Source organism: Rattus norvegicus, chromosome 2, assembly GCF_036323735.1.
Source record: "Rattus norvegicus strain BN/NHsdMcwi chromosome 2, GRCr8, whole genome shotgun sequence".
In the NCBI taxonomy this organism is placed as follows: Eukaryota; Metazoa; Chordata; class Mammalia; order Rodentia; family Muridae; genus Rattus; species Rattus norvegicus.
This window is the reverse complement of record NC_086020.1, coordinates 245,708,875-245,735,059: the sequence shown is the minus strand read 5'-3', so window position 1 is coordinate 245,735,059 and position 26,185 is coordinate 245,708,875. Positions and strand designations below refer to the sequence as shown.

Below are 26,185 nucleotides of genomic sequence, written 5' to 3'. Positions count from 1 at the left end.
TTTAAAATGTAGATGGATTCTTTCCTTAAAGTCCCCCATCGATGTCTAAATCGTTTACTTGCTTACGGCACAAACATGTATAAATAAACAGAACCTCTGTGGGGAAAGTGCGTGGTAGAAGCAGGAATATGGAGTGGGCACGTAACCAGAAAGAACTTAGTGTGGAGAGGTGACAACAGCTGTAAAACCAGGAAGACCATCACAACAAAGAGGTGGCTTGCCAGGGAAGGCTGAAGACTGAGGAGAGCTGTGCCTATGGGGGAAAGAAGTGTAGATTAGGTGGAGAAATCCCATGGGGCAACGGAATATGGTTACGATTGAAGATAATTTCAGTCGAAAACGCTGTCAGATCAGATGGTTTCACCTTCCTATCTGACTGTAATTTTGTTCTCAAATGGCATGTGGCAAGACGTGTGACACACCTTCATGCGTCACTGCCGGGAAACCTGTACCACGGCATAAGGAACTATGGGAAAGAGTGTGCCTTTGAATCTCAGTGTGCAAGTTGCACTAACCTGACTCCAGTTCTGTGCTCCCTCGGTGTCACAGAGACACGCTCAGAGAGGGGAACACACGCCTAGACTGTTGCTCAGAAAACTATTTTTAAAATATGGATTACTCTACAAGCTTCTTTATTTACACTTGAAAATGTATCTGACTCATAGTTAGCAAGCTTTATAGACTAAGAACAAAGCAGAAAGTAGGGAAGAGCTAGAACAGCAAGTTTCCCTGTGAAGAAATACCTGATGTCAATCAGGATGCAGCCTCACAGATGTGAAGTATGCGGAGTTACTGGTGCTTGGTGTGTGCCCAAGCCATGCTGCTCTCGGTAGATGTAAATTATCCCTAGCAATTATGACAACAGTACATTTTACATATTTAAGCCTTGGCTTGCCACTTTTGCTTTATAAAAAGCCAAACTTATCATTGAATTTTTACTATTATTTGAACTTCACTGGCATCTTAAAATGTATTACAAATGTAAAAATAAGATGTATGTATATATAATGCATATTTCAGATATATAATGTAATGTTATAATATGCAAATAACCTAATATGCTTACTTGAAAAATATGTTAAAAAGTATAATTCATTACTACATATCTCATGTACACAATGTGGTTTGACACACACATGCTGTGATTTCGTGTAAATCAACTCTACCTGTGATAAATCCAAGATGATTATGTTCTAGGTTCATTTCTATTGTTTGTGATAAAACATTCTAACCAGGGGTTGGCAATTTAGCTCAGTGGTAGAGTACTTGCCTAGCAAGCACAAGGTCCTGGGTTCAGTCCTCAGCTCTGGAAAAAAAAATTCTGACCAGAAGCAATGTGGGAGAGGAGAGGGCTTATCTGGCTTATACTTCTGGGTCATAGTCAGTCACTGATGCAAGAACATAATACAGGAACTGGATGGCAACATAGTGTTACCTCCAACTAAGGAATTCACATCATCGCCGAAGAATCATGGTAAGAACCACAGAGGATGCTGATACTGCTTGGCAGGAAGACTTATGTTCAGCTGACTAGGTTATGTACTTCAAAACCACCTGCCTAAGGAATGGTACCACCCACAATGGGCCAGGCCCTACCACATCAAATGAAAGTCAAGACAACTCCCCACCCCGCAGATGTGCCAACAGGCTAATCTGATGTAGTCAGTTCCTCAATTGAGATTCTCTTCCCAAATAATTCTAGGATGTGGCAAGTTGAAACTTAAAACTAACTGGCACAGCTCCAAAGTAAACCCAGAGTTAATCACTGGTCCATTGTTAATACTACTACACCTTCATAGAGTAAAGAATCCTTAGTAATACATTAAAATATCTTAAAATGATTTTCTTCATTGGTTTTTGCTATTTACTTGTTTTTCTATTTGTTGATTTTTTTATTTGAGACAGGGTCTCATGTAGGTGGAAATTGGTCTCAAATTCATTCTGTGTCCAAGGACACCCTTGAACTTCTCATCCTCCTGCCTCCACCTCTTAAGTACTGAGATTATGGACTACCCTTTCCCAGAGGCATGGTGCTGGGGATCAAATACAGGCTTTGTGTATGTCAGTCAGCACTCTTCCAATTTTGCTACACTTTGGCCTTTATTATTTATTTTTTTTTATTTTTAAAAACCTTAATTATGTCCACATGTGGTGTGTGTGTGTGTGTGTGTGTGTGTGTGTGTGTGTGTGTGTGTGTGCGTGTGTGTGCAGGTACCTGTAGAGTTCAGTGTGTGTAGAAGGCAGTGTGGGATGCCCTGGAGCTGGAGTGATAGGTGTTTGTGGGCTGCCTGACACGGGTGCTGGGAACTGAGCTCCGGTCATCTGCCAGCTTGGCAAGTGTTTGTAACCATAAAGTCACCTCTCTAGCCTCTGTGGCTTTATTATTTTTAGAAAGATTAAATCTCTTCAGAGTTCTGCAGGCACAGGAGAGAAAGAAGTGAGATGTTCTTTTTACTGTAATGGTTCAATGGAAAGGAAGCCTGAGCTGTGTGAGAAGCTGTACCTTATGGGTTGCCATGACAGCAGTGTTCTCTAAGACGCTGTGCTGCAGTTTTTCCACAAAGTTGTTTAAGTATTAACAGTTTAATCATGAATTTTATTCAGTTAAACTACTGTTTAACTTTGAAGTTTGAACTAGATCAATCAATGATCAAGTTGCTAGGTCAGGTTGTCCCATCTTTAACCCCTGTGATGCACTTTCAGTCTTGGGTCTTAGTCCCCAGGTCAACACTTACAAGTAAACCACCCAGCTTCTTGGCAGGCTCTGGGACACTCGGGTACCATTCACCCGAGCTTGAAGGATCCTGGTGATATGGCTCAGTGAGTAGAGGCACACAACACAGCACAAAGCTTGGTGGCCACTGTTTGGTACCCAGAGCCCACATTGCCATGTGGAGAGAATCGACTCTCAAAAACTGTCTTCTGACCTCCACAGCTGGGAGTCAGCCCAGTCTCAGCTTTCTCAGAGGCCTTGACGGAAGGACAAAGGGAACCTAGTTCTGTGTTCTTGCCCAAGGAGTAGACTTACCAAGGTCCAGTCTGGAGCTGGGGCCATGGACTTGAAGGAGTTAAGGTTTTGGTTCCTGGGAACCTGCCTTCCCTGCCTCCCAAGGAGACTGAAATTATCTGTCTGAAGGCCTCTGCGTGCTCTGTCTGCGAGGCCCTTGAGATGCCCTGAGATCCCTTTGTGGAACGTTGCTTGATTAGCTACCTACTGACTTTATCCCATTATGTGATGGTTTTCTGCTGACTCTGATCCATTTTCCCTCTGCAAATAGTACATAAGATGCTGTAGTTATCAATAAACATGCTTGACATAAGCCATCAGCTCATGCAAGACCTCTAAGTCCTAACTTTTCTATTTTCTTTATTTTCTCACCCCCATTCTTCTCCCTCAGGGACCTGTCACTGAAGAACAACCAGCTGGTCCAGGTCATTCCAGAAATGAATAGTGACATGAGTGTGCATGTACAGACACACATGCATGTACACATACATGCACACACGCACACACATACACATTTACACACATGTATGCACATACACACATGTACACGTGCACACATATATACTTATATGCAAACACATGTTCACACATTAGCATGTGCACACATGCACACATGCATATACACTTGCATACACACATGCATGTGTTCACACATGAGCATATGTACACACATTTACACATACATGCACACACACACGTATATGTACAAACATGTACACATGCAAACATACATACATGTACACATACATGCACACACATTAACATATGCAGATACATACACACAGGCATACATACATATATTACACACTTGCACACACACATGCACAGAGTAAATAAATAAAGGGATTAAATAAATAAATAAAATCATGAGAGGGGGCATGTTGGGGATCAAGATGAGTCAGACAAAGTGGAGTCATTCACACGTCTGAGAGTACCACATTGAGCTGGTTACTTTGTTCATTAACAAAATAATTAATGAGAATCAAATAAAAACCTAACACTACTTGAATAGGTTAGGTTTCCTGACTGGCCTGAGGGCATCACTCTGTGCAGGAAATTCTGTGCTCCATGCTTCTTCCTGGAGCTTTACGCCAGGCCTGGAAGCCGAGAGCAGGCAAGACAGCTAAAGTTAAAGTTATGCTTTAGTTCTTGGCAGAGGAAAGAACGCAGGCTCTCTGTACCCAGGCTGGAAATGGACGTCACCCAGCTATAGCTGAATGACTTCTGCAGAACAATGTCAGTTTACTCATTTACTCCTTGGAATTTCTCTAAACAGTTCTCTTTCACCGCTACTTTTATGTCCCCTCGTGCTGTGTCTGACTCGGGCTGGAGTACAAGCTCATCAGAGTATTTCTGAGCATGTTCTCCTGTTGCAAAGATGGGCAAAGACTCATGCTTGAAAATCTAAGGCAATTCTCCCATATAATATAAATAGTCACATACTGAACATGTATGTATATTCAAGCTCTTGACATAAATTTTAAAAGTATTTTGTTAGCATACAAAGAAATCAACTTCATGCTATTTTGATACATGATTATAATTTGTCTTATTTACCATCACTACCTCAATCTTCCCTCTCCCCGTTTCTGGCCCATTTTCTCGCCCTCCAACACGCCTGCCTTCTGCTTTCACGGCATGTAGACTGTTACTCTCTTTTGGCTCCTCCTTTTGTCCTTTCTCTCACCTCAAACTCTCCATCCTCTTTCATGTACACTATATACACACACATATATGTTTATATTTGTGTGATATAATGTATCATACGTCTTTCTGGGCCTGGCTTATTTCACTTAACATAATGCTATCCAGTCCCCTCTATTTTCATGCAAACGTATTCCTGACCTCTGGATGTTGTGATAAAATGTTCCGTTCCTAACCAGAGCAAAGGCAAGCTGTGATAAAGTACAAGAAGACAAGTAAATAAAGTCATCTGTTGATGCTATGTCTCTCCTGAATTGAGATTCAGGATGGAAAAACGAGGTAGGGCTTCAGGTCCCTTTTGCACAAAAAGTACTCTTATTGTCTGTTGACAACACCTATAGGACACTTACTCAGTTTTAGGGGCATGACGCCAAAATGAAAAGGAAAGTGAAATCCCAGAGGATGGAATTGAATGAGCCCAGCCTTCAGACCCAGGCTTTGTCCAGCCCTAGAGTTAATCATCGGAAATGGCTAAGTGAGTTCTTCGGCATCTGAGTTTCATCGTCGTGATCCACAGCCTTACAGACTGAGGAGAATCCCCCCAACGCCATTGCTCTAAACAACTGTCTTTTGGAAGGGCTGCATAGATGCTCACCGTTTTGTATGAAAGTCAGAGAAGGGAGTAACCAGTAAGCTGCAGAGCCAATCTCATTGGCTGGGGAGAGACTGACATAATGAAACTCTGGAGGCAAAAGCCAGAACGGCTCCACAGAAATTATGCTCAGAACACTTGACCAGATTCATAGACCTGAGGCTCCCAGCAGAGCTCAGGCAGGAAGCTGGGTATTACCCAAGAGAGCATTTGGGACAGGATCAGAGTGGGGTGAGCTAGGAATCGAAGAATCTGAGATACCAGAGAGAGGGGTAGAAAGGTGGGAAGGACAGGGCAGCCAAGTCCTGCTTTTAAATGGTAGGAATCAGAAGCTCTGGGTGTTCGGAATGCAGGCTGTTTTCAGGGTCATTAGTGAACCTGCAGTCCAGTTGCTTACATGTTAGTTACACACGTTTCTCACATTGGTTACATGTTAGTTACACACGTCTCTCACATTGGTTACATTTAGTTACACATGTTTCTCATGGGTGAAGGATTAGGGTCAGGGCCTCTATGATATAAAGAAAATATTTTTTTTCATGTTGGGTTTGGTTGATCAGACAGTAGACAGCGTGGCTGAGGCCCATCTCAATGAAATACCTCAAACTTCATTTCTGTTCTATGTAGTAAGGATATGGGTGTGAAAATTATAATTTTGTCCTAAGTCAGAGAGTCAAATAATCATTTTTAAACTAAAAAATAAAAAAGGTCTGATCTCTATTAAAAGTCTTTGAAGTTTGTATCTGATGATTAGTGTGTTTAATTCCAAACATATGAGCTCTCTCTGGCTTAGTTTTCTTCTCTATAAAATAGAGAATGCAGAACCATCCCCCAAAGGCTGCCTGGTAGATGACCAGTATCACCACATGAACAATGGCTGTCATCAGTAGTCTGCCTGCAATTCTTTTATTCTCGTCATAAATGGACAGTTCCGTTCTAGAGTAGCCACTTGGTCTGGTTTGGGGATTTTTGTTTGTCTGTGTGTTTTGGGTGTTTGTTTGTTTGTTTGTTTGTTTGTTTGTTGACAGTCTCTCTAGGTTGCCCTGGCTAGAAATTCACAGAGATTTACCTCTGCCACTGCTTCTGCCTCCTGAGTGCTTGGATTAGTAGTGTGCCACCCAACACACACACACACACACACAAACACATACACAAACACATACACAAACACACACACAAACACACACAAACACACACACAAACACACACACACAAACACACACACACAAACACACACACACAAACACACACAAACACACACATACAAACACACACACAAACACACACACACAAACACACACACACAAACACACACATACAAACACACACACAAACACACACACACAAACACACACACAAACACACACACAAACACACACACAAACACTCACAAACACTCACAAACACACACACACAAACACACACACAAACACACACATACAAACACACACACAAACACACACACACAAACACACACATACAAACACACACATAAACACACACACACAAACACATACACAAACACATACACAAACACACACACAAACACATACACAAACACACACACAAACACATACACAAACACACACACACAAACACATACACAAACACTCACAAACACACACACACAAACACACACACACAAACACACACATACAAACACACACACAAACACACACACACAAACACACACATACAAACACACACACAAACACACACACACAAACACACACACACAAACACACACATACAAACACACACACAAACACACACACACAAACACACACATACAAACACACACACAAACACACACACACAAACACACACATACAAACACACACAAACACACACACACAAACACACACACACACAAACACACACACACACTAAGCCTTACTTTACCTGATTTTAATAATTTTAAAGCCTTAGGCACTAGTCCAAACCATTTTAAAAATTAACCAATAAAGGATTTGCACTTGTCAATGACTTAACCCATGAGAAGTGAAGAGAGTTAGTGTAGTGGTAAGAAAACCAGGTGGGAAGCCATGTTCTCAGTAGTTAAGCCTTCTGAGAGCTCCTTACCACAGGCAGGAGGAATCTCTGAGAGCTACATTTTGTGCCAACAGGCGGTGCTCCCTCTGTGAGAGAGGAAAACATTCTGAATTGCCACATGGAACATACACTTGCCGATAAAGGCAGAGCGCCTGCCTGATGAACCGGAAGTCAGCCTCACATAATCCATTTTGCTCAGGAAACACACCCTTCCCCTTCACATTTACATGAGCTCCGGGGGATGAGGCTGCGCTTGAAGTCAGGTCTACTTTTACAATAATTTTTTATTGCCGCAGTTACGGCTAACACTGACATTGTGATTGAGTGGGACAGAAGAGCAATTAAAATTATAGAACATTTTAACCTTGGCATTTGGATAACGAGGACACATCACAAAATACCACTCAATCCACATGAACTTAGACTAGGTAGATAAAATCACGGCGACATAAAATTAACAATGCTAAAGATACAAAGAGTCCAGTCAGTTTTTCTTCTTTCTTTCGTTAAAAGTGGTGCTATAAATCTAGGGATGTCCATATACTGACAGAAACAAGGCTAAAATATTTTAAAGTTGTAACAGCTGTACCAGTATTAAAGTATAAGGTCAACAGCCAATACTTAAGATGACGTAGACTAATATATATAGCCTTGTAATTGCTGATATTTATATACTACCAGACTAAAATAGGCTAAATGGAATAAAGTGTAATTAAAGGAAAAAGTAATGTTAAACCATTCCCATTTGGGCGGTGAAAATTTAAACAGTAGTTCGCTTTATCTTATTTAAACAGGTATTCTGCTTTATCCTCACCCTGACTTCAAGAGTCTTCCAATTGCTCTAAGGAAACGGGGCTCCAGGCAAATGCTGCATCTAAAACTTTAAGGCAAGAGGCTGTGGAAACTGGCCGGAAGCACCAAGGTGCTTCGCTCTGATGCATTTCAGAGATGGAGTAAGTTCCAGTGAGACACAAGGTCAGTCAAGAGAGCCAGGTCAAGAAAGAGAATCAGGGCTGGAGGGGAACACTCAGGAGGTGATGTTAAGTGACCAGAAGGAGCCATGAGGAAAGAGAAAGAATACATCCTGAGGTCCCTCAGTACTTGGACCATACAGGTGAGAAGGCAGACAGAGAGGAGACATCAGAGAGAGAAGAGGAGCCAGGGCGTGACGTTTGCGTAGCCACGGCAATGCACCTCTCAAAGACTGGCTGACTGTGTTGACGCTCCTAAAACTAAAGTGAGAAATAAAACCCTGGAGCAGTGAAATAATACAGAGATCTGTTTCAGGAAGGGGCACACATCACACCAGTGAGCACAAGAGGTGGGGAGGGGGGGCTTAGAGGGAGGAAGTCAGGCCACAAAGCAACCTCTGTGAAGAAAAGGGGTAATATGGTCAGGGAGAAGGGGTACTCCCCTCCCAGGACTGAGGTCTGATGTCTTTCAGTGTTAAACGGCCAACGAAGGCAAGTCTATATTGAGATGGTGGTGGGACAACCGGTGCAGGTAGCAGTCTTAGAGAGGATGAGGGTCACCCTCCCCTTCAGGAGGACAGAAGGAATCTGGAACATGACCGATACCTGTAATCCCTGTGCTTGGGAGGTAGAGGCAGAAGGATTAGAAGTTCAAGGACAGTCTTGTCTATACAGTGTATTCAGGGCCAGCCTTGGCTATGTGAGAACTTATGAAGAAAGAAGGAAGGGAGGTAGGGAGGAAGGAGAAGGGAGAAGAAGAGAGAGAGAAGGAGGGAGGGAGGGAGGAATGGAGGAAAGGAAGGAAGGAGGGAAGGAGAGTTTTTTAAAAGTGGCCAGGAAGGTTACCAGTGAATCTATGGTAGCCCTTGGTCTGTTGAAACATATTCCTGTTGGTTAATATTCAATACTTTTGGCATATATTCAATACTCAGGTTTACCTAAATTCACTCACATTGTTAGCACACTTACACTTTAACATCATAGTCTTAAAAAGACATGCAGACCCTGAAGGAACAATTCAAAAGGCAAAGACAAACGGCCGTGAGTGTCAAGCCACACAGCCACACACCCTGACTTCTAGGCTTCATGCTCTCTGGATGTTTCCCCAGCAACAGGTATGCTCCTAGGAGCTGAGGGTATGCTTATGGTGGGACAGCTCCTGCTCCTAGGAGCTGAGGGTATGCTTATGGTGGGACAGCTCCTGCACCCCTTCTCTGGGAGAAAGACAGAGCTTTGGGGCAGCATCTCTGCTGGCCTTGTCCTTGGACTCCTGTCTGTCCAAGGAGACATCTCACCCAAGGGTCCCTCTAGCCTTAGACTATTTTATAACCAAGATATAGTGCTTATTCGTTCTTGGTTCATTTATCTCAAAAACCTTGTCAGAAAGATGGGGATTTTATTATAGACCTAATTATTTTTTCCTAATTGGGAAGCTAAGATTTATGAATGAAAAGAAAATGAATTGTTTTGGTTCATGGTTCATTGAAAGTTAGAATAATTTACTGGTTTCTGACAGCAAAGTCGGCATCTACTTCTTCCCAAGATATCATCTGTCATCTTTCTGTCCCCAGTGTCAATGTTTGAAATGTTACATAATAGCCTCTAAGCGTTTCGGTCACCTACCTACCTTGCAGGATCATAAGGGACCAAATTAAAACATTTAAGGAAAGAAAATTTGAAACTATAAGTGGTATTTAAGTGTGAGAACAAAGTTTAGAATCTAGATAGATAAAGTACACAAAGGATAACAAAGGTACTTCGATAATAGATGTAGAAAATGCATGTATAATCATATTTAGAATTGCAATGACTTTAACAGACAAATAATAATTGTTTCTCAGGTACGATGTGAAGTTTTGTTTATTAGTACATCATAAAATAATAAGCGAAATTAATTAATATATTTACTTAACACATTTCAATAGTTAACACATTTATTATTTCCAGATTACTGATAGAATAAATTTTAACACTCTTGCCCCATATCTAAACTTCTAGTTGAGAATTTGGGGTCCCAGTAAATGTCAGAAGGCACAGCAAGTCTCCCTTTCTGATTCTCAGGGGCAGTAAGAGTGGACAAGAGAGATGCACTCCTGAATTCAGTGTTGCTCGGACTCCAGTGACAGACACATCAGCCTCTGGAAATGTGTGAGGATGGAGGCTCTGACTGCTAATCTGGGGCAGGCCTTGAGATCTGTATTTCATGGGCTGGCAGCCCCCCAGCTGCCAACATCCAAACCCATCCCTTCAGTGCAAGCTCTAGTTCTGTGTGGCCAATTATGGTGAGAGCCACCTGTCACATGAAGGACTGAGACACTCACACTCTCTTCAAAGCCCGATGGTGGGATCGCTGATGGAGAGAGATCTGAGCAGGACTCCTTGTGTGCCAAAGCCCTAAACTAAAGTGAAAAGTGGAAGATGCAGGGGACGGAGGCAAAGCCTCGTAATCCTGTTTGCTGTGGGATGCTCTTCCTGGTAGAAATGTTTACAACTTCCCAGTGAGAAACTCACTTCATAGAGGAGCCAAGAAAGGATTTCTTTCTGTGAGCGATCATGTAGTTGCCCCAGATTCTGGGAAAAGTGACATATCTATTACTGGAGAGACTGTCATGGAGAATTCTTAGACTAACGTTGATTAACTCACCCAGGTCTTGATCCTCGAACTCTGTACTTTCTAGGAAAAAGCACAAAGGGCAAACAAATATTTATGTGCAGAGTTTAATGGCTAGTACTCTATACCATCTCTCCTGCCCTGAGAAATCCCAGCCCATGAATGTTAACACACAATAACAGAAGGTCAGTGGGTCAGCAGATCCACAGCGTTCTTCAGAATCCCAGGAGGCTGGTTCTAATGCTCAGGTCTCATAGAAAACTGCATAAAACTTGCATGTGATACATATGTATTGTCCCCTATACATAATCTATATATACAGATTGCTTATAATACCAGTGAGATACCAAGTAAACAGTGTAAACACTGCATGAACAGTTATTCCAGTCTATGGCACAGATTTTTTTAAAGATTTATTTCTTAAGTTAGTTTTAATTATATGTAAATGTATGTGCACATGGGTTCAAGTACCCACAGAGATTCAGGCCTGGGCTAGAGTTATGGACACCTGACATGTTTGCTGGGAGTCACACGCCTGTCTTCTGAAGTAGCAGTAATTCTCTTAACCGTTGCTCCACAGCTATGGAGATGGGATGTGCACAAGCACTGTAGGTCTAACAATACGGTGCATGTGTGCAGTGTGGTAAGATCTTCTGTCTGGGTGACTCTGCTAAGGGTAAGGGGTGCTTGTATTAATCCCCAGACACACAGTGTTGGAAGAGTAGGAGGAGGTTTGGGAGTGGGGGAGTGAAGTCATGAACGTTTCCAATATTCATAATGAATGATTTGTACAGACTCAAAAAAAATTGATCACACACGCATCAAAATTTATCACCAGAAAATGAGGCCTTTAATTATTCATTTTTACTGTTTAAACGTCACAAGTTTCCTTAGACACACACACACACACACACACACACACACATACACACACACACAACTGAATATGCATTAAGTTCTCCAACTACGTGCAGAATAGACAGCATGGCTGGGGGCCGGGGAGTGGTGACTGAGGGGCAGCACTTTAATTCTGCTAAGTGTTGTCTTCAACTTTAAGGAACCTACCTTAGTTCTGAGGGCAACCTGTGCATCCAAGGGTACCTTTTGATTGTGCGTGGGAGGGGAGACACTCTTCCAATGAATCCCTCCTCTCTGGTGCTTTATCTGGCCTGCCAGCCCATTAAAGTGATTGAAAAGTTAGAGGAGAAAGGTATTGCCACCTCCCTAAGGCAGCATGGTGTCTGCCTGCATTCTTATTAACCCACAGGAGAGTGTGGCTCTCAGCCTCATCAAGGAGGCTTCTTTTTGCAGCACATTGGAACCATTACAGAAAGACACAACCAGTCAAAATGCAGAGGAGAACCATATGTAGTAGGACGGTCGATGACAACTATTCCAGCTACACACAACCCCTATGCCAAAGGCTGAGGGACATAGAGAGGGAACAGAAAAGTCGTTAAGTGCCGGAGGACTCGGAGATTCACTGCAAAATCGGACAGGAAAGCTGTACCCACAAAATGTGAACAATCTGGTCACCTAAGCAAGACCCAAACAATGACAATGCTAGTAGATATGCCAACGTGCATGAGTAAAGCCCCCTACCCTAGATGAAGAGCTACAGGCAGTAATGACTGCTAAGAGACCCCAGGGGGTCTTCCTCAGGGATGAGCCCCCTGGTTGTATATACAGTACCAAGGTCAGCCCTAAAAACATATACTTAAAGTAATATTAACTGGGTTCAATAGGATGGATAGATAGATAGATAGATAGATAGATAGATAGATAGATAGATAGATAGATGGATAGAGATATATGTAATAATAATGACTAAAGAAAAAGAGGAAGAGAGAGAACAAAGTCAGGTGGAAAGGAAAGTCGAAATCTGAGAGGGATTAGGGGAGGGGATCAATATGGTCGAAAAATAATTATGAAACTGTCAGAGAATTAATAATTTTAAAAAAAAAGAATTCCCTGTGTAAAGCTGCTGGGTGTACTTTACAACTGTTCTCAGTCCTGAGCTTCGTATCAACCTGACTGACAGGAACAAATGGTTGAGGGCCAAAGTCAGGACGGCGATTCCAGGGAGGGGCTGTGTAGATGGCTCGGTAGGACATGTACTTGCCTTGCAAGCAAATTAACCAACCTGACTCCAATCCCCAGAACTCACCTAAAAAAGCCAGGTGTGGCAATGTGCGCCTGTAGTCCCTGTGTGCTGAGACAGAGACAGGAGGATTCCTAGAGCTCACTGACAGCTTCCCTTCCCAAGTTTCTGAGTTCCAGGCAAGATCCTATCTAAAGAACAAAAGGGGTGTACCCTGACCTTCATAGGCATGCACGAACTGTATGCACATGAACATGTACAAACACAAAAGAATTCAGGCATGGTGATGCACACCTATATCCCAGGTAGATTGCCAAGAGTTGAGGCCAGCCTGGATTACACAAAGAAACCATGTCTCAAAATTTGCAATATTTAAAAAGATTCCAGTTTTAAGCGTTTGTAAGCTATGACTGGTTGGGAAACAATATCAAGAATGACAGATTAGATTCTGAACACCTCCTGTGGCTAGGAGGAAGATTTGTTCACACATCTCTCTCGGTAAAATCACACTCTTCACAAAAGATGTCGGTGCTCCTGGTCTTACTCAGGTCATTCTGCTGTAATCAGGGACCTGGGGTTTCACACTGAGGTCTGAGTGGCCCCGTTGTCCACACTCTTAGCCTATACACACACTAGCATGTAATAGCCTCAAACATAAAGACACAACCTTACAGGCTAACAGTGGCTGGCTCACCTTCAGTGTGGTAAGAGCTCTTATCGGAGACACACAGTTTTCACTTACCACATGAAAAAAAACCAAAGGGACCATGCATTATGTAAGTGCAAGTCTTGATGCTCAGGACACACAATAATATATCCAGGTCATTGATGAAAGGCTCCCTTTCCGTTTCTGAGTTCTTAATGTCTGCATCAGCCTTTAATGTCCCAAATTATCTGTACATAATATATTGAAGTTTATTAAAAACTTCAGGGTCAGTACAACTTTCTGTGGAACACTTCTAGTCACATATGCTCACAAATGGTCACAGACAGCCTCTGCCTTCCGCTGAGAGACCCCACCCTCGTGGATAATAAATTCCACTCTCTGGTTCAGCTCCATCTAGAGTGAGTGCAGGTACAGACGGTCAGTCCCAGCCAGTCCAACACACAAGCCCTGGTGGATTCTGCCTTGTAGCATCTCAGTTCATTCCCACAATGGCTGTCCTCATGCTACGCTGGGGAGCCTGACCAGGGACTTGCAGCTCTGCAGTGGTACAAATGGAAGCCCAGGAAAGAGACAAAACAGGGCGTGGAAATGCCCCTCCCAGGCTGAGTGCTGTGCGGAATGCTTCTGACTTCCTTGTAAATCACATTTCATGTTTTATGCATTTATAGTTTGGTTGAACTGCTGCTGCTGTTGGTTGTTGCTTTCTCAATAAACTAACATCTCGCCCAAAGATTTTGGTGAGAATATTCATGCCATCTGCAAGCTGACTGTGTATTCATACACAGGGTCAAGTTATTCTGAGTCTCCAACAGCTGGAGAGAAAAAAACCCTAGAGCGAATAAGTCCCCTGTGCGAGCACTCCACTCATAATATAGCCTAGTACCGTGACATCATGTGACACTTTAGATGTGACTCTCACTCCTTCTTGCTTGGAAGGTGCAGGGTTGCGGTGAAGGCTGGGGACAAATGGAGATAAACATCAGTGGTGGCAGAAAGCCGCAAGGGATGGTGGGGGAAAGCCGCAAGGCATGGTGGGGGAAAGCCGCAAGGCATGGTGGGGGAAAGCCGCAAGGCATGGTGGGGGAAAGCCGCAAGGCATGGTGGGGGAAAGCCGCAAGGCATGGTGGGGGAAAGCTGCAAGGCTTAGAGCTTAGTGGGAAATCAGTGTGAGGGTCGTGTCCTGTTCTCTCCTTCTAGGATCTTCATCCTCCATTTGAGATTAGCAACACTAGAGAGATGGAGCAGCCAAGCTCTAAGTTTTTCCAGAAGTGATGTAATGGAAATTATACATCCGGCATGTCGGAGAAAGCCATTCAAGTGTAAGCCTTGCAAGCCCAATGGCCTGAATCTGGTTCTCACAAACCGCAGAGATGGCCCAGTGCTTTCGTTCTTCTTGAAGACCTGGGTTCGATTCCCTGCACCCACATAGTGGCTCATAATCATCTGTATTGCCAGTCCCTCTACAGCTTTCCATGGACACTCTTATGAACAAAGTAAACTCACAAACACCCAGGAGCAGACAAAATGCCCATACAAATAAGACACAATAAATAAACAAACATTTTAAAAAATCCAGAGATTGGTGAGATGGCCTGCTGGGTAAAGGACTTGGTACCCAAGTGTGAGGACCCTCTGGGTTCAGGTCCCTAGAACCCACATAAAAGTCATTTGGGTGTGGTGTTCCACCCTTAATCCCAGCAGACACAAGAGTCCCCAGAGCAAACTGGCCAGACTAGCTGAATAAACAGGGATGCCCAAGTTCACCAAGGAACTTCCCTCAATATAAGAGGTGGAGAGGGATAAAAGAAGATGCCTGGCCATTAAACTCAGGCTTCTGCACATGAACACATTCACACTCACCCCCACACAGTGCCCACATGCATCTTAACTGCTCTCTCTCTCTCTCTCTCTCTCTCTCTCTCTCTCACACACACACACACACACACACACACACACTCCCAAAAAAGTGTGAGCTGAGAGTTGCAAGACGAAACAAGCCCTTTTCAGGTCATTTTTGGTCACAGGGTTTTACCTCAGCAACAGAAACCCCAACTCGGACAGTGTGTGTTTTAGTCTCTCTTCCTCTTGCTGTGATAAAGCACCCCACAAAAGCAGCTTAAAAGTAAAAGAGCTAATTTGGCTCACGGTTACAGTTTACCATCCTTCAACGCAGGGAGGTCAACCAAGGTGGCAGGTGCTTTATGCCAACGGTCACAGTGTATCCACCTTCTGGATGGAGAACAGTCCTCAGCTCTTTCTCTCCTTTATCGTTTCTTCCTTGGACTCAACCCAAGAAATGGGGCCTCACTCATTCAGGGCGGGCTTCCCACCTCAATTAACCAGATGGAGATGATCTCACATAGATTCCCCATTGGATTTAGATAGTGCCTCAAAAGGTTCCTTTCCTTCTATTGGATGTGGGGTTAATGAAGATCTTTTCCCAATCTGTAGGCTGTAGATTTGTCCTATTGACTGTGTCCTTTGCCTTACAGAAGCTTTCCAGTTTCATGAGGTCCCATTTGCCAATTCTTGATCTTAGAGCCTGGGCCATTGAGGTTCTGTTTAGGAATCCTCACCTCCACACACGCCAGTGAGTTTGAGGCTTTTTCCCACGTTCTCTTCTATTGGATTCAGTGTACCTGGTTTTATGTTGAGGTTCTTGATGCACTTGGACTTGAGCATTGTGCAAGGTGACAAATATGGATCTATTTTCATTTTTCTACAGGCAGACCTCCCTTAGGCCAGTACCATTTGTTGAAGGTGCTTTCCTTTTCTTTTCCTTTTTCTTTTTCATTGTTTATTTTTTGCTTCTTTGTCAAAGACCAAGTGTCTGTATGTGTGTGGCTTTATTTCTGGATCTTCAATTCTAATCCATTGATCAACCTGTCTGTCTCTGTACCAATACCATGCAGTTTTTATCACTATTGCTTTGTAGTATAGCTTGAGGTCAAGGATGGTGATTCTCCTAGAAGTTCTTTAACTGTTAAGAATTGTTTTCGCTATTCTGGATTTTTCATTTGTTTCCAGATGAATTTGAAAATTGCTCTTTCCATGTCTTTGAAGAATTGTGTTGGAATTTTAATGGGGTTTGCTTTGATTCTATAGATGGCTTTGGGTAGGATAGCCATTTTTGCTATGTTAATCCTACCAATCCACGAGCACTGGCCATCTCTCCATTCTCTGAAGTCTTCTTCGCTATCTTTCTTGAGAGGCTTGAAGTTCTTGTCATACAGATCTTTCACTCGTTTTGTTAGAGTTACCAATGACAGGCCCAAATCAGGATCCAGCTCAAGAGAAGTCTCCAAGGCCTGACACTATTACTGATGCTATGATGTGCTTACAGACAGGAGCCTAGCATGGCTGCCCTCACAGAGGCCCAACAAGCAGTTGAGAGAGTCAGGTGCAGATAGTTACACCCAACCAATGGACAGAAGCCGGGACCCCTGTGGTGGAATTAGGGAAAAGCTGGAAGAAGCTGAGGAGGAGGGTGACCCCACAGGAAGATCAGTAGTCCCAACTAACCTGGACCTTGGGATCACTCAGATACTGAGCCACCAACCAGGCAGCATACACTAGGCCCCCAACACATATACAGCAGAGGACTGACTGGTCTGGCCTCAGTGAGGAAAGACACACCTAACATTCCAGAGACTTGGGGCCCCAGGGAGTGGGGAGGACTAGTGGGGTGGCAGGCATTCTCTTGGAGACAGGGAGAGGAGGTATGGTTTGAGGAACTATCAGAGGGTGGACCAGGTGAGGAATAACAACTAGACTGTTAAAAAATGAAATAATAATAATAATAACTTTAAAAGGGAATTCATTTCCCACACAATTATAGATTATGTCAAGTTGACAGTTGAAACTAACCATCACAAGTTATAGAGTCTTGTAATTCCCACACCGGGGAAGCAGAGAAAGAGCTCTCTGTTCATGGTGTCTAGCTAGCCTAGTGCACTTGGTCAGTGAGAGGCCCTGGATAAAAAAAAAATAGTGGACATTACCTGAGAAATGACAGCTGTCAATGATCTCCGACCTTCACATATGCGCACACACACACACACACACACACACACAACATACACACACAAACACACACAAACATACACACACAACATACATACACAAACACACACACAAACATACACACACAAACACATACACAACATACACACACAAACATACATACACAACATACACACACAACATACACACACAGACACACACACAAACACACAATTAAGAACAAGCAAAAACAAAGTACAGTAATATTAGAGCTCAGGGTAAGGTGGTGGAGAAGAAGCTAGAAAGTGTATTCCTCGTGTGAGGAGCATTTTGAAAGAAGAGACAAGACGGTCGTGAAGGCAGCCAGTGTCTACAGGATGAAAAAGCCACACAGCCACCATGGGAAAGAAGAAACACTGTGTGTTAGTACTTGGAAATAATGGCTGCCTTGTGGCATGCAACCACTTGAACACTTTCAGTCTAGAAAGAGATACTTGTAGGACAGGTGAGATTAGGCTCTGCCAGTCAGAAGCTCAAGCCAGCTCCACCTCCCATTCTCCGAGGACACTGGGCACCAGCTATGAATCTATCCCTACTCTGTAAGCCAGGCTGAAGCTCGGTCACAGGTTGCTATAAGAAGTGAGGGATGCGTTCACCACAACAGCAGCCTTTATCCCTGTGAGGGCTTCTCCCTGATAACACAGGGACCTCCAACAGGGGGCGTCAAAGCCAGACAGATGGTGAAGGCTCTGGTGAAGAGGTTTTTCTCCCTCCTCCTCTTCTTCCCTAGACTCTGCTTTCTTCCTTCCGTTCGCCGCCCGCCCCCCCACTTTCCCTCAGTCGCTTCCTCTCATGGCACCACATTGTTAGCTGGTGGCGATCAGAAACATTTGAGATAAATAAATGAATACAATACAAATCTATTTTAATCATTTACTGAAGCAATTAAAGATCACCTCTAACAGTCATTGCTGCTTCCGGGAGGACCGGAATTGTCAAGTAGATTGTACCCTAAGACGTTTTAGTCTTTCATGAAACACAATTTACTGACACAATGTTGCATGCTATAAAGTACTCCTGAGTCAACCTTAGCACTTGCGCCAAGGTCCCTGTCAAGCACGGTCAGTCAATTCTGTAGAAGCTTTCCCTACTGTGGCTAATACCTGTGACAATACTGACATACACCTAATGCAGGCATATATCACATTTCCTCACCCCGCATTTTAATGTCCCTCATTTTCATCAATTTATCCCTGACCCAAAGGTTCAAATCTAATTTGTCCTAGACGCCTTTGGCACAACAGCGTAAGCTAATACTGTTTGCACACTGTTCTCTGCGTTTCAGAATGGAAGTGGGTACTCTACCCGCGTTGATGCCAACTACATTTTAAAAGACATCTAGAAGGAGAGAAACATAACACCAATTCCTTGCAGAAAGCTGTGGCATCTGCACAGTGGGCGGCAGACAAGAGGAAGTAAATAAAAAGACATATTTGGCAATAAATGTGCCATCTCGCAAATAAATTGCAAACAAGCAATTACTGCTACGCCGGTACGTGAGGCGGCTCGCTGGGATTTCCTAACAAAGCACTGCTTGTTTTCACTTGCAACTTAACCAGGGCGAGAATGCCAGTTCCTCTGTGCCTAGCCCAGCACTGTGATGTCCCTCAGTCACACCATCCTGAAGAGATCTGCGCTCAAGACCATCTCCTCGGTCCAGGACCAGCACTTCCCTGTGAAGGAGGACGTGCAGTCTCCCATACGCTTCTGTAACTCCCCCCCAACAAGGCCTGTGGCAAGGGTGAGTAGATGAGCAGGAAGTAGAAGATGAGCAGGAGGGGAACCCAGTAGCCACACAGGGAACCCCGAACTTCAGGGTGATTCCCAATAAAAGCACGTTAAAAGAGAACAGGTTTCTTCTGCACCATGGTGCCAGGGGGCAGTCCATCATGGTGGGAGATTTAGGAGTAGGTTCTGGAGAGGGCTGGTCACAGCAGGAAACAAGGAGATGAAAGCCTGCACTTGGCTCACTGTCTCTTTTCCATACAGCCCAGGGTCTTCCCATCTCAGTTAACGTAATGAAGATAATCCCCACGGGCAGGCCAAGAGTCCCCCCCAGGTGACTCCGGATCCCATCAAGGTGACGACTGAGATGAACCAACCCATGCTTCTTAGATTTGTTTGCTGTTTTGGATAAAAGCACTTTCGTATTTCTTGCTTCTGATCAACCCAAAGTTTCTGGGTTTCTTCTCTTTACACACGGTTTGGATCCAAGGACAGAAAAATGGCAAGACCCTGTCTCTGCTCTGGGCAGCTTGCAGCCCAGTGAGAAATCAAATAGTGGAATCTTGTGGAATCAAATTGTGGAATCATGTAACAGAGTTCTCCATGCTAATGAGGTACCTAGAGGCCCTGACGTTTTACCCAATAGGCTCCCCTTCCCAGATCTCCCTGCAAAGGGTATTTAATCTCAAGTCCACCCTAAGAAGTGCGTATGGATCTATTTTCCACAATGAACAGTTAACATATAGTTTAGAACCCTGGACTGTCTCTTTCATAAAGAATCACTGTGAGGTGCATGGGGAAAGCCTTCGACTACTGAGCCTCAGAACACTCTCTACTCTCCCAGACAACCATGCCAAGCTACGACAATCACTGCTGAGCTAAGCCAGAGTTCCCCTCCCAAGAGTCTGAGAACCAACAGGGCGCTGGTCTCGTCTCAGGCCCAGAGACCTCCCAACACTTCATTCCTGACTTCTCTGCAGTTCTTCAGCAGCGCTTGGGGCCCAGAAGCCAGGGACCACCAGCTTCTGGCTTTCCCACATCTTAGACTGTGTTTTCCGACACCCTGAGCTGTGTCTCCGCACTTCCCTGAAGCCCAGCATCCACCGGTGGTGTGGGATGAGTGCAGTCAAGCCCCCCTGCAGCCGGTCTTGCCCAGCGGTGGGGCAGAATGCAGTCGCACAGAAGCTCTTAGACAAAAAGGCATGCCTAGGAAGGTCATCACAGTAAAAATGCCGAAAAAGATGATGGAGTGTATGATCCAAGTTCACAGTGTGAAACCAGCAGCCTGGGGACTCGAGCCGAACTGCTGGAGTAATCAATGCCGGCTTATCCAGGTCGTATGGCTAGAGAAAGGAGCAAATCACGTAAAGAGACAGCCTTCTGCAGCCTTTACTCATCCCAAAGATTGTCTTAAGGAAAGGAAGGAAAGCCAAGAGCAAGAGACAGGAGGAGCTAAGTGGTACAGGCAGACACTGCACGTTTGATAGTTGTCAAGACAGTGTGTCAGTTCCCCGCCCCTGAAGGAAAACCTGAAGGTTAAAGATCACGTCACGCATATACATCAGCCTTGGCTAACTAATTATAGCTCCCCTTTGAAGGTCAGAGGCAAAACAATAGCCATGCTTCAGTCCAGGGAGGGGCAAAGAAAAGAAAAGGTTCACAAGTGGACGAGCAGGAGCACTGGAGCATCCAGCGAATGGGAGATAAGGGAGGATTAAGCAGCGGCAAGTAGAGAATCAGGGGACTCTTTCATTCACAGTCACTGAACCATAGCAAAGCCAGATCTCAACCCACACAGAACAAAGCACGTCCCTCAAGGCAAAAAGGAAAGTCAAGGAGACTGGGTACTCTAGGACTGCAATGGGAGGAAGAGAAGGAGAATGGCGATGAAGTACTCCTTTAAAAATTACCATATATTGATTGTCCAAAGCACAAGGCCTTGTTGAATTGTTTGATCCATGTCTAATAACTGTTCTCGTCCATTTCTCTCCATTGGCCCTCTTTCCCCGGCCCCTTATGTAGACACACAGTAGAACACTCTGGTTTATTCTCCCACCTTCACTCTAAATAGCCTCTATGCAGAAGTGATACATTTGGGGGTTTCACTGTAGGTTTACACAGATATTAGAATATATGCCAAAGTACAAACACCAGTTCAAGGTCACCCACACCTCAGACAGCAGTGGGCGCCGCAATGACAGCTCACTGTGATAATGAGTCCTGTGTTGCAGCCTGAACTTCAAGCGATTGATGGCAGCCTTGAACATACCTCCAATAAGTACTTAAGCAGAACAGATTTTATGCTAAGTAACTTTATTTATTCATTTTCCTATTTTTCATGCAATAACATTGTCACCTTGGTTTTACTTGGCTTTCAGTGCAAGAACTATGCCTTTATCTTCTAACTAAGGATTCTATAAATGCTTACTGAACACACCAATAAAAGAGAAAAGCCACATCTCAATGGACAAGAGTTTAGGTTCTGTGACCTTATAGGACAAGGTAGGGACAAGTCTGTTGGTCAACTACTTCCATGATTTAATCCTGGGTCCTTCCAAACATTTTGGTTCTCCCACTTGACACTTTCAACTTAAGCACAACCACAAGTCCTTCTGTATATAGCAAGACGAATCAAGTTCAAGTTGGCATTCTGCCTGAAATTTATTTCACGTCTCCCCAGTTGAGCCTCTATCAGGTAGACCGTAAGCCAAAAGTCCGCCTCCACAATTCTTGCTCTGCCGTGAACACGCATGTTAACAATTCATACACTTAGCATATCCATGAAGGTGCGTCCCCTACCAACCTTGTCTTTGGTAAGGCAAACCTTATCCTACAAAATTTGACTTGTTACCACCAGAATTCGTGTGGAAATGTAGTCTCCATTGTGTCCACATTGGAAAGCGGTGTGAGTTACTTCCAGGGTTGCTCGGGAGTGGTTAATGGATGTTAGCATTTAGATCTGGAACGACCTCCAAGATGCGAGAACGAAGGACTTGCGCACTACAGTTACGTTCATGAGCAGTGGTACCGATGGAGGCTGGTGATGTCATGGTACCGATGGAGGCTGGTGATGTCATGGTACCGATGGAGGCTGGTGATGTCATGGTACTGATGGAGGCTGGTGATGTCATGGTACCGATGGAGGCTGGTGATGTCATGGTACCGATGGAGGCTGGTGATGTCATGGTACTGATGGAGGCTGGTGATGCTCATGGTACTGATGGAGGCTGGTGATGTCATGGTACTGATGGAGGCTGGTGATGTCATGGTACTGATGGAGGCTGGTGATGTCATGGTACTGAAGGAGGCTGGTGATGTCATGGTACTGATGGAGGCTGGTGATGCTCATGGTACTGATGGAGGCTGGTGATGCTCATGGTACTGATGGAGGCTGGTGATGCTCATGGTACTGATGGAGGCTGGTGATGTCATGGTACTGATGGAGGCTGGTGATGTCATGGTACTGATGGTGACAGTCATAGTACTGATGGAAGATGGTGACACTTTTCAGAGGTGTGGCTACACAGGTTTTTGGTCCTTTGAGGTATGATCACAAAGGGAACCGTGATGCCCTCAGATTCTCTCTCTCTCTCTCTCTCTCTCTCTCTCTCTCTCTCTCTCTCTTTCCCTCCCTCTCTCCCTCCCTCCCTTCCTTCCTTCCTTCCTTCCTTCCTCTTTCTTTCCTTCTTTGTCCCTTTAAGCCAGGAATGAAGGTTCAGTGGTATATATTTTAGAAACTGCTCATGACTTTGTGAAGACTCTGTTGCACACTCCAAGGTAAACGAACCACAAGCGACACTGTCCCAGCAATCTGCCATGGAGACCTGCCTTGCCCTGCATCTCCCTGCCATAGTTCTTCTCTTGAGCTCAATCTCCCCTGCTTCCTACCCTGCCATCAGAAGGGAACCTCAACTAGCTCCCTTTATCCAGCATCCATATTGGCCATGACTCGCGTTCCCTTCTGGAACTGAACATAAACTTGTGGAGTTGCCAAAAATACCCATTATTCCAAACGTTCTCCATTTAATAGTCCATAATCCTCTTTATTTTTCCCATAGAAGGCTGTCGTTGAATAACGACAGAAGCGAGGTCAAGTTTGATCCTTTTAGCACATTTAAATCTGTTAATTTATTAACATATCATTGTTCAGATGCCTGTTTCCTCTTTACGGAGGCAAGTGTGTGCCAGGAAACCTTACAAAGGTTTAGCAAATCCAGAAATAATTACGGAATCCTTACTATATTCTACACCATTCAGGCATCAGAGTCATCAAGGAGTAAGACAGACACGGGCCTTTCTCTGTTGGAGCTTAAGAGAAGACTATAGTAAACTAAATAAGAGCCATTATTGAGTAAGTATGTCGAGGCACCATAGAGGGGAGGTCTTACAAAAGTGTGAAAAAGGAAACCTGACTCAGCTTTGGGGGTAGAGAAACTTGTGAGCTGCCAACAGATAGGAACCAAGGAAATCAAGGTTCAGAAGGGTTAGTTCTCAAGGCAGGAAGTACAAAACAAGAGAAGCTTCTGAGGTGGAAAAATGAAGGTGAGGAAGAGTGCCACAGGGAAGTGTGAGGTAGGTAGGCTGGGGAGGCAGGGAGGCTGGGAAGGCATGGCATAAAGGACAGAGAAGGCAGAAAAGATAGGAGGGAGACTTATCTGGGAGTGTGAAGGCTGGGTGGATTTTTTTCTTTTTACTGTAATACCAGAGGGACACAGCTTTAAAAACTCTAAGCAGGGAAATCATGTCTGTTTTTCAAAAATCAATTTAGCTCCAGCATGAAGAATAATTGGACAGACCTAGGACTTCATTTGGGAAACCGAAGTAGCCTCATTGGGGGGGGGGGGGCAGACAGACACTGGGTCAAGGAAATGCTGGGGGAGGGAGATGTAGATGACCACACGAGGTGCCCACTGAGCTCACCATCCTAACCAACGGGGCTGGAAGACCTGTGTTGAGTGCTTCTGGACAGAGATGAGGTTTCTGAGTGAGGCCTTCATGTGCACCGAGGGCACTGAACAAGTGGAGCTGAAGCTGAAAGGAGGTGTGGGGATTAACACGCACATCTACAGAGAGAGGAGAGTCCAAGGATAAAATCCTAAATGCTTGCCAGAAAGACACTGGGCGACGGAGGGAGTAAAGAGTGCCGAGAAATGTCGTCTCTGTTTTTCAAGTTCCACGAGTAAAGATGATGTGTATTTATCTTTTGTTAATCTGTAGGCCAGGCTGACCTGGGACTGGAGACGGTCCTCCTACCTTAGCTCTAAGTGATCACCCTGTACGTGTGACCCAGTTCATTCATTTTTAAATTGAGAAAGTGATTGAATCCCTAAACTATACTCTCTAAAGTATTACAGTGACCATGAGCTCAGCTCAGAACTGCCACTGTGTCTGCCCCACCACAGTAAACTTACTCCACTAAAAATACAGCAGAGAAGCTGGGACAGTCTTTAACATTCTTGTGTTGGGCATTTGACAAACATTAACACTTGATCCGTGTCCTGTTTGCTATAGGGTATACATTTCAACCTCGCGCAGCCCTACACAATAGCTAGCCAGAAAATACTCATCAAGTATCTACCATCTGTCAGAGCTCAGGAATGCAAAGATGTTCAAAATAGGCACAATTCCTGTCCTCTTTGAGGTGACGGGCTGCCAGGCAGATGGGCAGTGGAAAACAAGCACACAGATAAACATCTAATTACAAATCGTGCCCCACGCTTGGGAAGAAAGCCTGCAGATGCCGCAGCAGTGCATAATTAGCAAATGGTCATGGTTTGAATGTGGATTGTCCTGGAGGTTCATGAGTTTGAACATTTGGTCCCCAGATGGCGGCACTATTGTGGGTTACTATGGAAACTTAGAAGGTGGGGCCTCAGTAGAGCAAGTGGGTCACTAGATGTGGCCCTTAGCCTGGTCCCCGTTCCTGGCTTCTGCTTTCTGGAAGGCTGGGATGTAAGCAAGGAACCCCAAACTCCTGGCACCGCCATGACGCATGACACCCCTACCGTGATGGGCTGTACCTTTGAGCCATTACTTCTGCATGCACACTGTGGTAAGGGCATCTGCACTGACACATAAACACATAAGCACACTGAGGTGTGTTTGTTTGTTTGTTTTAGGAAAAGATTGTACCTCTAAAGGAGAAGCAGAGCAAGACTCAGTTCTCACAGCACTGGATTTCCTGAAGTGGAACAAGCCAGGTGAGCCTCCCAATGTCCCTGAGCACAGTCTGGAACTTTCCAGTCAAGAGAAGGGGATGGGGGAGGGAGAGGGAGAGACAGAGAGAGAGAGGAGAGGAGGGGAGAGAGAGAAGAGAGAGCCAACAGAGAGAGAACCACAGTTTTCATGGCTCTTAAAATCAATTGACAAAATATTGACACTGTTGCAAAACCACCTGATCTGATTCACACACCAAAGACTCTAAGAAGTTGGGCAGGAGGGACAAAAAGACATCTTGGACCTGTTTAGACATTACACAATGTGTATGTGCCTGAGAATATCCCAGGAACACTGTAAAGATGGTGTTTAGGATACACCACAAACAGGCAGTGTTTGCGGCCTCGTCTGTCAGTCAAAACAGCATGCTTATATTCAAGCTAACACACAAACAACAAGCTTCCCAACGTATAAAAAAATCAAGCAGTAATGTACAAAAGATTTCCGAATTTGAAAAAAAATTAAAACCCGCAAAAC

At 44.3% G+C, this 26,185-nt stretch overlaps 1 protein-coding gene across 8 annotated transcripts in view; it reads right to left on the bottom strand.

Annotated features, from left to right (window-relative positions):
• Slc44a5 (solute carrier family 44, member 5) overlaps window positions 1–26,185 on the bottom strand; it is a 295,495-nt gene that overhangs the window by 131,310 nt on the left and 138,000 nt on the right. For 3 of the 8 annotated variants that reach the window (XM_017591005.3, XM_017591006.3, XM_063282306.1), the window contains one exon: window positions 10,971–11,000. The exons of 1 other annotated variant lie outside the window; for it this stretch is intronic. In XM_017591005.3, coding sequence (XP_017446494.1) covers window positions 10,971–11,000 — 30 coding nt within the window. Of the gene's footprint in view, window positions 1–10,970; window positions 11,001–13,780; window positions 14,956–26,185 lie in introns of those variants that run through there. 4 more of the 8 variants (XM_063282303.1, XM_063282304.1, XM_063282305.1 and 1 more) reach the window with 3 other exon arrangements.